This window comes from Apostichopus japonicus, chromosome 5 (genome assembly GCF_037975245.1).
Source record: "Apostichopus japonicus isolate 1M-3 chromosome 5, ASM3797524v1, whole genome shotgun sequence".
Lineage (NCBI taxonomy): Eukaryota > Metazoa > Echinodermata > Holothuroidea > Aspidochirotida > Stichopodidae > Apostichopus > Apostichopus japonicus.
Window position 1 is genome coordinate 7,283,519 of NC_092565.1, and position 13,030 is coordinate 7,296,548.

General features: G+C 36.8%; 1 protein-coding gene across 13 annotated transcripts; it reads right to left on the reverse strand.

Annotated features, from left to right (window-relative positions):
• Positions 1 to 361: 361 nt before the first annotated feature.
• LOC139967466 (uncharacterized) lies at positions 362 to 12,199 on the reverse strand. 13 transcript variants are annotated; one of them, XR_011792998.1, is made up of 8 exons: positions 12,018 to 12,193; positions 9,979 to 10,161; positions 8,796 to 9,447; positions 7,658 to 7,889; positions 6,590 to 6,781; positions 6,142 to 6,293; positions 3,929 to 4,100; positions 362 to 3,005 (listed from the first exon to the last, which is right to left on the reverse strand). XR_011792998.1 is itself a non-coding variant. In XM_071971322.1 (7 exons), the coding sequence occupies exons 4-6, from the start codon at positions 7,668 to 7,670 to the stop codon at positions 6,259 to 6,261; spliced, it is 240 nt and encodes a 79-aa protein (XP_071827423.1). In that variant the 5' UTR covers positions 7,671 to 7,889; positions 8,111 to 9,447; positions 9,979 to 10,161; positions 12,018 to 12,193; the 3' UTR covers positions 3,929 to 4,100; positions 6,142 to 6,258. The 13 variants fall into 13 exon arrangements, 7 of the variants coding, with proteins under 7 accessions (XP_071827422.1, XP_071827418.1, XP_071827423.1 ...); XR_011793002.1 differs by having other exon boundaries at positions 7,756 to 7,889; positions 8,111 to 9,447; XR_011792999.1 differs by having other exon boundaries at positions 363 to 3,005; positions 9,343 to 9,447.
• Between the last annotated feature and the right edge of the window lie 831 nt (positions 12,200 to 13,030).

Here is a 13,030-nt window from a genome sequence, read left to right on the forward strand (position 1 = left end):
TACTGAAAGTTGGGAAGGAAAGGGTGAAGGTGGGCTGTGTTGTATTATGCATTACAAAACACATAACAGAATGTTTCAATAGGCTTAAAAGGCGTAGTAGACCTATTGTTTTAGTTACAAGGCCGTTCAAATGGCAAAACGATTATTGAGAAATATCATAGCTTTCATATCGACTGCATTATCCTGTCTTGTCAAACTATTCTGTCAGATTATTAATAACATCCTGATATATAAACGATATGTGGGGATGTTAAGCGAGGTAAACTTCTAGTTCCATTTGTAAGGGACCAGACAAGTTCTCAAATCACTCTCTGTCTTTCTTCTACCCACTAGAAATGAGAGAGAGAGAGACAAGAAATAAATACGGAAAGAAAAGGAATTTCAGGACTGCCTGTTTATTTTTCCACTTCTTTTGGGACACGATATTGCAACATTTATTAAGCAAAAGTGCAAAGAACCACAATTGTGAATCGCATACAAAAAAGGCAGTTGCCATAGAGACAATGAGTACACAATAGAAACCAGTGGTTCCTGCAATTATTGAACGTGCATTGAAAATTATACAGAGATTCGTGTACTGTGATAGAAACGCTTCACCCCTTCTGCAAAAAACCGTGACGAGACGTCGCGATGTCGGAGCGTTCCCTCCCATGATGTACCTCAGCAGAGGTTACTTACGACAACGATGACATGGCGTGGGTGTTATCTGTGGCACAGGCCTATGCGTGTAACTAAAGCACCTAAAGAAGCCATTCCAATCCCACAAGCAATGATCAAGCCACAATATGAACACTATAGAAGACATGTGTTCATTCTTTATTTACAGAAAAGAAAAGGAAACATATGCAAATGACTAAACAAAAATCATAGAAAAAAAATCAGTTCATATATCATCATTCCCCCATGCATTATTTTATTATGTTTGGCTGCTACTGGAACAAAATGTGTCAAGATTCTTTTACCCCCCTCCCCCCTCCCCAACCATTTTTGATTGAAAATTAATTTCCGAGTTTAGAAAGGTTAGGGTAACAGTACATTTTGTCCGAAAACTACAAATATTGGAAAAGAGAAGACCCCGTCACTCCCCTGCCTGGGATTAAGAATCGATCCAAAGTCTACTCTTCCAACCAACCACTTCACAAAACAGAATCTCTTTTCTAGAAAATAAAAAAAACACTTCAGATAGACATGGGTGATCTTTGCCGTACAAATAAAACGTCACGATTAATACCATGGCAATTTCTTTACAGCGTTTCTGACCGTCATCATTCACTCTTCGATAACCACTTATAGGTTTGTTATATCAATATTCAAATTTGGTTACATAACACTAATTAACTATCATACAGGATATACATTCAACTTTTTATCTCAATTTAAACATTTTATGGACTTTGTATCATTTTACAGCCTTGCAGTTATACCTGGCCTCACCTTCCCAATATTTTTTTAGTTCCATTCCTATTTTAAAATTTCTGTGCAAAGAATCTATTTTCCCAAAATTTTTAGTTAAGCAAACTACATGCATGAACTATACAGTCTGTGGGGTATCGGTTCCCATGGTGACTGCAAAACCCTCCACTTAAACACGAACGCTCACTTGACGACAACATGGGAAATAATATAAGGCATATATAGGAATCATGCTAATTTTGATATATGACATGAATATTCATTGTGCTTGTAGTTTCAGTACATCTGTAATGAACATCAGTTGATCAAAACTTGTCTATCAATACTGCCTCTTTCTATTTTTAATATTTCCCTTCAACCTCTGCTATTGTTACAAATCTCTTAATATGGCACCACCCCGACATACACACAATAGTTGCGGAATGAGTCATTGCTACCACATCACCATTGTAACATAACAAATATGCAAAATACTATGAAAGTTGTTGAATGAATAGGATGTTTCTACCTGGCTGCTCTCTTCCTGTTGATCTGAATACTTTGATATGTCAATACAAATTCATGAATATTCATTAGCACTGCACTAAACTAACATCAGCTAATAAATATTCATAGCCATAACACCAATATCCATATATCCCATGAGCACCTGTTCTTAGAGTGGCCTCTGCTCATTGTTAAGTTGTGCTGTTTACCATGTGGACACAATGCCAAGTTTTTGGCCCTTGGTACGACTGTTCCATTTATCCATGGGACAATGGTACAGCCCAGAGGTACACGGGAATACACTTCCTCGTGGTCTGAAGATAGCTATTCCCTTATCATCAAATAACAGCATGCATAACTACAGGTTTGTTCACACACCCCATGCTGGCTTTTTAAACTTGTGAAATGCATTTGAAGTTTACAGGCAAATATTATTCTGCATCATCATAGCTACACCTTTCATGAATCAAGAGCAAGACTAGATACAAATAACGAGTCAACAGCGGGCTAACAGACTTCATACTTTAACAACCGGTCGCCGTATTTCACTGCTTTTTCTAACTTTAAAATAAAACAGAACAGTTTAATATTTCTATATATATAACATAGATGAAACAACATTGAAGAACTATCTTAGCAATGTCAATATTAAGAATACAAGTTGTAATGAAATACTTTAAACATAAAAACATGCATCCAAGACGTAACCTAATAACACAAGGAATGAGGAATATAATCATACTTTTTACATCATGTCTAGCCATTTAATTATTATGAATTAAAAAAAAACAGTAAAGATTGTCTTTAAGCTTGGCTTTGTTGTACAAACGAAGATTACATCTCATATCCAAAGGAAAATCATAAACATTTCAGCATGCAGTCATATTTGAAAAACAAAATACCCTATGAAATGTTTGTTTCCTTCTTTCATTTATTAATAAATACCAGGTTTCACAAAGCCCATTCATTCTTCATCCATTCAACAAGGTTAATTGTATATTCATGCTATGTTACACTACACTACTAAACAAACCACATTCCATACAGATCGGCCTCTGTTGACCAGATGCTGTTACTGAAATATTCCCCATTTTCTTTCTTTTGTTCTGCCTGCGAAAATATAAAAAAAGACCTATATGATAATGACGTTATTTTTGTTTTGTTTTTGATACTATTAAAATTGCACTTACTAAGGTACTCCTACAACTAAGTTTTAAGTAGAAGGTCTGAATCCAAAGCCAATAGAAAAAAAAGAAAAAAAAGGAAAAAAAGCTATCCTTCAAATATGGAAACAAAATGAAGCATGCCTGTAAAGTGTACATAACACGATGCATTTATATGAGAGCAAGTTTCAAAGTGTTTCTTATTGACATAAGAGAAAAGCAGTGTCTGCTCGTTGACTATGTTTAACATCTTTGGCAAAACAAATTAAAGCAATTCCAGATCATTTCCTATCATCCAAGGCATAGTACATGGCATACTAGAAATTGGATATGGCTAACACTCCTGGCCAAAAATGCTTGTGAATTTTTCTTTTTAGTGATTTTAGAGAATAAGCAAAAAAAATAATTACAAATGATAAAGAAGCTAGGGGATTGTTTTTATTCTTATTTCCTTGTGAGGATCTGATAACCGCACATAAACAGAGCCGCGCGAGTAAATATTAGCTTCATTGGTTACTGGAACTGTGCACTGCGGCATGTCAAGAACTAATTCTAAACATGCCTCTCTCGTCCTGTAAAGAGAGTTTTGTTACAACATAATGCTATTCTGATAGTGATTGATCCACGAGAATATACAGGAATATTTCAGCAGAGCGATTTTCAATGTCTACTTTCACGACAGCAGTTCTAATGTGGATTTTTGGGGGACAAGGGCTGAAAGGTCATAGACCCAAGCCGTGTCAGTGAGCCCTCATATCAGACCAATATGCCCACCCACTGGACCCCCCCACCCCATCCAAAAAAAAAAAAAAAAAACACGGAAAAAAAAAAAAAATTATCTACAGGATCTGTAAAATGAGATGAACAAACCTTGACCTGTTTTGTTCGCAATTTCTTTCTTGTAATCAAGGATTTCTCTCTCTGACATCGACGTGAATGGATTGGGAGCGTAGGCCGTGTACAGTACAGCCTCTTCTTGGTAATCCACTGGATAATTCCTTTAGACTTGGCGTAGACATGAGTGTTCGGGTCGATTGGCTGAGGAGGGCAAAATCAAGGAAGACGAGGTGTGAGCTGTTAATTCACATTTATAAAAACCTCTGTTGTGTTTCTTCCCAGTTTTGACCAAGACAAGAATCAGCAGAGAATGAAACCATTCATCACATTTGTCAATTTCATTTTCTCCATGTGTAATATAATATAATTAATACTTCTGTGTTATATGTGTTTAATATAAAATTAACTCATACTTCTTCCATTTGTAATATAAAGGCGGCCATCATGGCATGAAAATATGACATAAAATATTGCAGAAAAACTGTCAAATATACATCCCTCTTTCAAGATGGACAGCAGAAATGTGATAGTGTTATTTTTGACATAATGTACATGCAGAGGTTCATCATGATAATAATTATATGGATAAATGCATTATAGGTTTAATAATTCTTATCAACTTTACATTTGCATATATGTTCAAGCTTCACTGAGATGATAGCAAAGAGCAATAAAAAGTAAGACCCGTAACTCTTGACAGGAGGAACTCTATAAACAGGTAAATTTGTCAACAACAGGTTGGAAGAAAGACAGGACCCACTGACTAAAGCTTGTAACGGTTTATCCAAACCAAGGAAGTGTGTACGTTGAACACAGAAAGGAACTTTGTACTTTGAATATTCAAAAAGGTAAAATCCTGTTTTGAGATATGCAGACATACACTAATACATACCCACCCATTCCAATATATACGCATACACACACGCACACATACTCACTCATGAATTATTGAAGAATATGAACGTGTGAATGTGAAAGATTATGACATCTTTGGTAATGAAAAGCAACACACAAGGAAACAAGTGGCTGGCTGAGACCTGTAATAAACTAAGCTTACCATATTTTGAATATTTTATATTATATATATATATCATATATACATCTTGTCTGTCAATAAATTCTGTTTGATAAAATTTGAAAAAGTTTCAATTCATATACTATGAAATACATAGACTATAAAACTGTAAGGGTATAGAAGACAACAGCAATATTCACAGAATGGAAGCTTTTAAAACTACAGTGAGGGGAAGCTTAAATACTAGGAGGCTGCTCCAAACCTGGCAATCCCACCCTCCCGAGCTGAGAACAATGCTAAGAAATCAGAGAAAAGGAAAAACCCTTTCCAGTGGCTGGACTGTTCCTCTGGAAGACCTATTCTTTGGGAGTTTGAGTCGCAAGCCCTCTAGCCACCGATTTCCTAAACATGGGCGCCCTCACTCTGCCAGAGCCTCCTCCCAGTTTAAAAAGTCTAGCATATCTAGATTTTAAGTTTATATTTTTTTGAGTAGGTTTATTCATTATGTACTTATGATGGAGATTTGGAATAAGGGAGTCCAGGATAAGTTTTTTTTTTAAATGTTTCAAAGGATTGTTTTTCATTGGAGCTAAGAACGTAAAATTTTACAAACAAAGAACTTGAAAATCAAGAACGAAAAAATTACAGGTACAAACAGGAGTATAGAATAAAGAAGCAGAAAAAAGTGCGGGAAGCCAATAAAAAATTCAAAAGAATGTAATAACAATATATATCACATTCTAAATGTTAAGATTGCACCGATAAAAAAAGACTTAAAGCAATGAATGTAACAAAATGGAAGAGAAAGCAATGAAAGTTTTTGGATTTTGTGAGGAAAACTTTTCCAGGGTCTGGCTCTAATGTACTGGAAGGAATACTTGTGGACCCTTTCTATATACATCTAATTTGGTGGAAGAGTAGTTACAAATACCATATTTGTCTGGTTTGGTGGTAAATTTACTAATATAACACATTTTTACCATGCCCCAAACTGACTTCAATTCATTAAGGGCATTAAAACAATAAACATCCACTAACTTTGTGTCAAAATATGAGCTCTCTGTTACATATGTGATGGTGTGTTAGCACATTGCATATAACTCCTAACTATTCTGTCATTTGTGAATAGGACTGCATAATGCAATTTAAGTCTACTATGTGAATTATTTAATGATGTCTATTTTCCTCAAGATGAGCTTCATTCTCAAAAGTTATACCTATACTTACATTTTATGCCTTTGTTTGCTTGCTGGGTCATCTACTTGTTTGGTTATTTTTCAGTGGAACAGGTGTCACTTAACTGTTTCTTCTCCTCTTTTCTGCTTGCATGTGTTCCTCTCATTCCTAAGCTTGTCCATCAACTTCATTCTCCAGTACTCCTGTTTCAAAAGGAATGATGAATAAGAGCGAAGGCTGTATGTTCATTTACTGGATATACTTATCACAATAAATCCCATTCCAACCCCATAGCTTCACGCACACACACATCTAATCAATTACAAACACATGCTGTTCAAAAGCCATTATTTCCTATCCACAGTAGGTTTGGTCTACCAAACATACTCTGAAACTTTACAAAGACAAGATGCACAGAGCTGACCTTGGCAACCTAGGATAAGGAATTATATGTTACCCAGCCCAGACACAATACCATGTGCATATCAACATTACTTACTACAGGATGAGCTCCAAGTATGGCTGCCTTTCCCAGGCACGAGTACACCCCACTGCCTCTGAGTAGTGGGCTGATGAGGGACGGCCGTGTGGTGATCGATCAGTTCAAGTGCAGCTCGTAGATTGCTCAACAGCATGTCTCTTCCCAGTCCTGCTGTCAGTACACTACAAAAGTCAGACAACCAGTTTGGACCTACATGTAATGAAAGAAATTAATGAAAATGATATGGCACAAAAGAGGGGTCTAATTAAGAAGACACTGCAACTGCGTGGCCTCTCCAAAGACTCTCCAATGACTCTCCAATTCATGCAGAATATGATCATTAATATAACAACCCTCTGAGTAATGCAAGAAGTATGACTCCATTTGCTCCTGCAAGCCAATGCAGAGATGTGACTGTTGAGAATGTCTCCATGGATAAATATGTTATTAGTTAATGGGTGAAATGAAGAGAAGAAGGGATCACAAGGTACAATGTCCTGACCATGAGAGCTGTTCAGCAAAGATGCCCTATTTCGGTGATGAACAAAATGGTGGAAAGATTTGTGAATCCAAATTACTTACAGGTAAGAATCCACTAATGGTCAAGTGTCTCACAACTGATACTGATGGCAAGGCATGTAAAGGGTTCAGTAGAAAAATGGCTGTAACTACTCATTCCCAAACAGAGAACCTGTTAGATCAAGTGTACCTACTCAAGTCACTCCGCAGAGCACTGACTAAAGCAGTATTCTTCTTTGATATGTTCATGCAAAAACTGTGACTAAGAAGCGCTTGACATAAAAGCGCTTTGCAGAGGAGTTGACCTACCAATGTACAGGCAGAGGTGACTGCTTGCAGGAGAACACTCAAATATGACCACTGCAACAATGTGAAAGCTTTATCAACATGTTTAGACTGCCTTGCAAAATGCTACAGTGGAAATCATTCACATTGCCCAAAGCATTTATTTCTATGCAAGAGGGGCAGGAAGTACACATTTCCATGTATGCCAAATGCTGCAAAGGGTTCTCTGCTAATATCCCACACTAACAGCAGGAAGCTAAACAAAATACTTGAGACACACACCTGCAGCAAACATTATGGTCCACTCGTTTTGAGACTTCCACTCAAAAAGCAAAGGCAGTCTAAAAGGCTTTCAAGGTGACCAATCCAAAACATAGTACCACATTTTCATGCAATAGTCAGTAGAGGGACCAGTGCCATACACATAACAAATAATGTGCCTGAAGAGCCCATAGCCAGGAAGATGGAAGCTGCAATATTAAAGGTGAGCTCAAATAGTCCATGTTTCCAGACTCTGAAATAGATGCAAAGAAAACAGCAATGTGATGAATTACGTAAGAGAGGCAGAGCATACAGATGAGGGAGAGCATGTCTCAGAGAGAGAACATACAAACTTAGTACATGGTAGAACTAAAAACATAAACCAGTCCAGTTTCTATAAAGAGATCAACTGATTCATGACCACAGTTACTCTAGGATTAAAAACTACACTGATGATGAAGATGACAATATTACCAGTGATGCCAGTAGTTTGTAAACTGAGTCTATCCAAACTCACTGTGATGAGTTAAAACAGTATTACTCAGTGAGGGAAGCAAGCAATCAAGCTGATGACCATGACCTTGGCAAGTGCCATCAAAGTTGCAAGGCCTTCTGCTGTTTTGCACTGCAAGATACTGCTGGGAGACGTGACACCTCCATCCACATGTAGGCTGTTGTGGCATATGTAGGAGACGTCAAACGGTTTGGTCCTTAAAACTTGTTTTCTTTGCACAATACTTTGAAGAGCATATCAGAATGTGGACCCTGCTGCCTGTTCTCTTAGTTGCCAGGGGTAGCATTGGGCTGATTTATGTTTTGCCAACTTTTCTTTTATGTCATCAGCCCATGCCATCCAATCTTGACCAAGCTAGATGAGGTTTGTATCCCCAGATTATAAACACTGTTTTGGTAGTACAACACCAAACTGCTACTACCAAGTATTAATGTCAATTATTGGAACATACGCGTACAGTCTCAGACACCTTTGTACACCCATTAGTAGGGTCAGAGCTAGTTTGATTTCACACTGACATTAGTATCAGTGTGGCAATGCTGCACAGCAGTTCTCTTATTGCACTTTAATGAAAAGAACAGCTGAAGAAAATGCAGTCATGCATGTGTCAATCATGCTAATATTGGGATTTTTTTTAACTAAAACTTTAACTTCCTTTACAGATAAAGTTCTACTTCTCATCTGAATCTTCACTGCTCTCCTTAACTTCCTATCTGGAATGACTACTTGTTGTGTTGGCTGTTTGTTGGGATGTCCCATACTTCTGAAGTTGATTGGCAACTGTCACTTTGTTGTGCAAGTTGAAAATAACACTGCTTATATGTTGGATGGCTCCATAACAGTCACCGATGATTTATGAAACTATAAAGTGGACCTTCACTATCAAATAAGCTACATGTACTACTTAGTGAGTGTAAGTCTGTGATGGTATAAGCTCTAAGGTGCTGGTTATTACTTTTACTTTTTCTCTTTGAGGTAGCTGAGAGGTTTCCACACCTACCCATGCAATCATCCCATTCTTTATCATAAAGTTGAAATTTGATTTCTTCTTGAATATGAAAATTTTTGCTAATTTAAAGTTGCTAACTCTTCAACTTTTTTCTGTTCTTTTAATGTGAGGTCATAGATAGCCAATGTGAGGAGTTTATAAATACTGATTTAGTTCCATTATGTCTAGTTTTTCTTCACTCACTTCTCCAGTGCAAATACAAAATATGAGCCATTGTTGAATGAAGTTGCAGGGTCTGGCATACTTAATATTGTGTGACAATGCTGGCTCTTTTAGACACTGTACAGTCTGATGAAAAAGAAAATGAATGAGATTACAGCAAATACTGTTGTGCAGCTAGTAATGGTGATGTTGAACAACAAAGTTGATTTAATCAATATCTATAGACATCTACAGCTCAAAATACTCTTCATGAAACTAACACTTGATCACTACATAGCTCTTAGCATCAAATTTGTATAATGGCAAAGTACCGTGATAAGTAAAACTCTGGCTTTCTTTTAATTAAGGTATTGTACGACTCTACATCATATACATGGCATTCCCTATCAAAGCAATCAGTGTCCATTTCTTGCACAGTGAAGTAGCACTTGGAAAGGTGAAAAAAAAACATAGTTTGAAATAAAGCATTAGATTTGTAGTTGGCTCCATCACAATATCTGGATTCTTAGACAAATGACCATTAACCACATGAGCTAAAATATCATTATTTAGGAACAAAGACTGCAAGGTACCTAGAATGCTCAAATGTTTCTGTTTGGTCACAAGTCCAAAACAAATTTGCAGTCGTGCCACCATATTCAACTTTTGTCTACAAACCTGAAGTTTCATGGTGGCTCTCATTAGCCATTTGGTCAATAGCTTCAGAAAGTTTGTTTTTCTTCAAAATTTTCTGAATTATTGGACAATCTTTCACATCAGCCATTTTATGGTAAAATTCCACCTGTTTTCTGCCATACTACCTTTGTGGGAAATGGTGTATGGCAACACTGCATTTCTGTACTGTAAAAGAAAGAAAAAATAGATAATGAAAATCTTGGTTATCAGTAGGGCTCATTTATTAAAATTATAATACAATTCATTCTTCTTAATTTTAGTTAACCATAAACATAGCTTGAAAAACAGATCTTGTCTCTTACTATTTTCATGACCACTACTGCATGTGGATTCCTAACATAGTTCATGATCAGCTATCTACAGTATTCTTTTCGTCAAGTGTTTGTGTAATGCGGCTGAGCAAGAGTCTTTCAAGTAATGCCGTTGGAAAAGGGAAGATCACTGATGGAATAAATAAAAACAATTAAATGATACCTTAATAACTGTTGACCAGCTGATAAACATACTTATATTCTTAAATCCAGATTAGTCATAGTAATATACCGAACATGTGTTCATCTGTGGGTGCAAGAGCAATTATTTACTCTGTCACTGTGAATTTCCCTCATGCAGTGACATTGCTGGCACGACTCTAGCTCAGCCTATTCTTGTTACATTTGCAAAGAAAAAGTTAAGCTTACCTTCTAAAAGGTTAATTTAACCTTCTAAAGTTCTAGTTCAAAATGGTTAAGAAGGTTGGCTTCTGCAATTGCATAGGCCTAAGCACACATAAATTATTCTGGAAGCTCGGCCTAACCTAGTGACAATTAGGCCAGGTCTAGCTGCCTATAAGTAGTACTATTCGAACTATTTAGTTTATTAGAAAAAAAGGATCAGGAGGGACACTCAATTCCACATCAAGGACCCTATAGGAGATCAAAAACTGAAGACACAAACACTCAGACCCAATTACAATGCTTAAAGTGCTTGTCCAAAGCATTCTTAAACCCATTAACACTACTTGCGGGTACAACTTTCTCAGGCAAACCATTCCACTCATTCACAACTCTATTAGGAAAAAAATTATGCCAAATAGTTTGTGACTTTTGGAGTTTCAGACAATGACATCTGGTACAACTATCATATGCAAACATGAAAAAGTCAGTGAAGGATAAATTGTCAACATGATACACAATCTTGAAAACCTGAATCAAGTCACCACATAACCTCCAGTGTGGTGAGATTCAACAGTTGTAACCGCCTATAATAAGGGGCACCTTTAAGGAACTAATTATCCTAGTAGCCTTTCTCTGGACCTTTTCGAGTAGGCCTACTTCCTTATCCTTAGCAAAATATCGGGTTCCAAGCATGCACAACATACTCCATATGAGGCCTAGCCAACTATGTCCTCTTTCAGAAAACTGAAGTTACTCTTGATCATACCTAAACCCCTATTACCTCTTTTAGCAGCTTCGAGACAATGTTTAGAAGGTTGCAGAGATGAGTCAATGTAGATACCTAGGTCTCTTTCAACAAGATCTCCTGTAACTCCTCACCATTAAGATTGTATTTGTAGGTATACTTTTGGTTACTTCTACCAATATGCATCACCTTGCATTTATCAATATTAAAAAGTACTTGTCATCCCTGAGACCATCAAAACACGTTATCCAATTGCGTTTGAAATTTGTCAATCTCAGAATCGCTATTTAAAGTGACCTCAGTCAGAAGAATACAGTTTGGTGTCATCAGAAAACTTCTTATCTGTACACAATTAATATCTCCGTCAATGTCATTTATATAGGCAACAAACAACAAGGGACCCAAAACAGACATTAACATTGCAAGCATGCATTGTTCATGTTAGGCTACATCACATTCATGCGAGTCTGTACTGTCTACGAATGCAGCTGCAGCCTAGTGTTAATATTCTTGCTGACATTGGTTCGTTTTGTTGTACGCAGTGTACGTTGTCGTCCTAGCCTATCGTTACACTAAACTAGCCAAAATACTCAAATAGCACCTGCATTAATACTACTTACTATTTGGCCTATAAACGTCCCGAATTTAAATGATTTTCAGTAAGATGCTTTGGCTATGCAATACTTGATGTCCTGTTCACAGCAGAAGTCGATTTTCTGTTCCAAGTTGATACGAGATGCGGTCTCACTGATAATATTAGTACCGTGCCATCTTTTCAACAGGCCTTCGTACGTGTAGTATGTGCGCGGGCGCGTGGAAATATTCGCAACATCCTATAGAAAAACCTTCTAGTCTGAAAACAATGTGAATGTGGGGTGGGGAGGCAGGTCACAGTGACAAGGGAACCTCTAAAGAGCCCCTTTTCTTAAAAAGAACCGCACCTTTTGATAAAACAGTAAATTTTCAATTTCTGTAGTTTAGACCCCCCCCCCTTTAGGCATAAATCTGGAGGAAAAAAATGGACCAAAAATGGAATTTCTCAAATTTAAGTCTGGGTGCTTATATGGATTCTTACAGCTCAGTTATGAATTTTCCTCGAGTCTCAAGTGGATTTCCAGTGAATTAAGGGCTTCATTTTGCCTTACTAATACTAAAGACTATGGAATAAGATTTTATGGTATTTTCTTTCAAATGGAAAGCATTATAAACATCATTATACCTGATATACAAAGAGAAGAGCGCTCTACCCCATTTACATGATTTTTGGAAGAATTTAAAAAGTCGCAATTTGGGCCAAAATTAGAAAAAATGATACAAACTAGTCAAATTTGGACCAAAAATGGAATTTCTCAAATTTCACCCAGGGCGCTTATGTGGATTCTTAAATTATTTATTGATAGTCTTATGATATCAATATTGCGAAACGAATATTGTTGTCGGACTGTACCGGGATCCTTGCCTGTTTTCTCTCTGTCAGCTTTTTCTAGTCGGTGGTGAATGTTAGGTTTTGAGTGTTATTGAAAGGTATATAAATATGATCTCTTGATATCATTTCACACCAAGAATATCATACTTCTGGTTCGTAAATGTTTTGACGAGTCTGAAGAAGTCCTCCTCCTCTTCAAAAACAAAG

Bases quoted from the DNA above. Each gene is read 5' to 3' on its own strand.
- LOC139967466 (XM_071971321.1), bottom strand. From the start codon at position 10,084: ATGGCTGATGTGAAAGATTGTCCAATAATTCAGAAAATTTTGAAGAAA. The intron at 6,782-9,978 runs GTTTGTAGACAA...CATTACATGTAG, and splicing joins GAGCCACCATGAAACTTCAG to GTCCAAACTGGTTGTCTGAC. The intron at 6,294-6,589 runs GTAAGTAATGTT...CTTTTGAAACAG, and splicing joins TACTTGGAGCTCATCCTGTA to GAGTACTGGAGAATGAAGTT.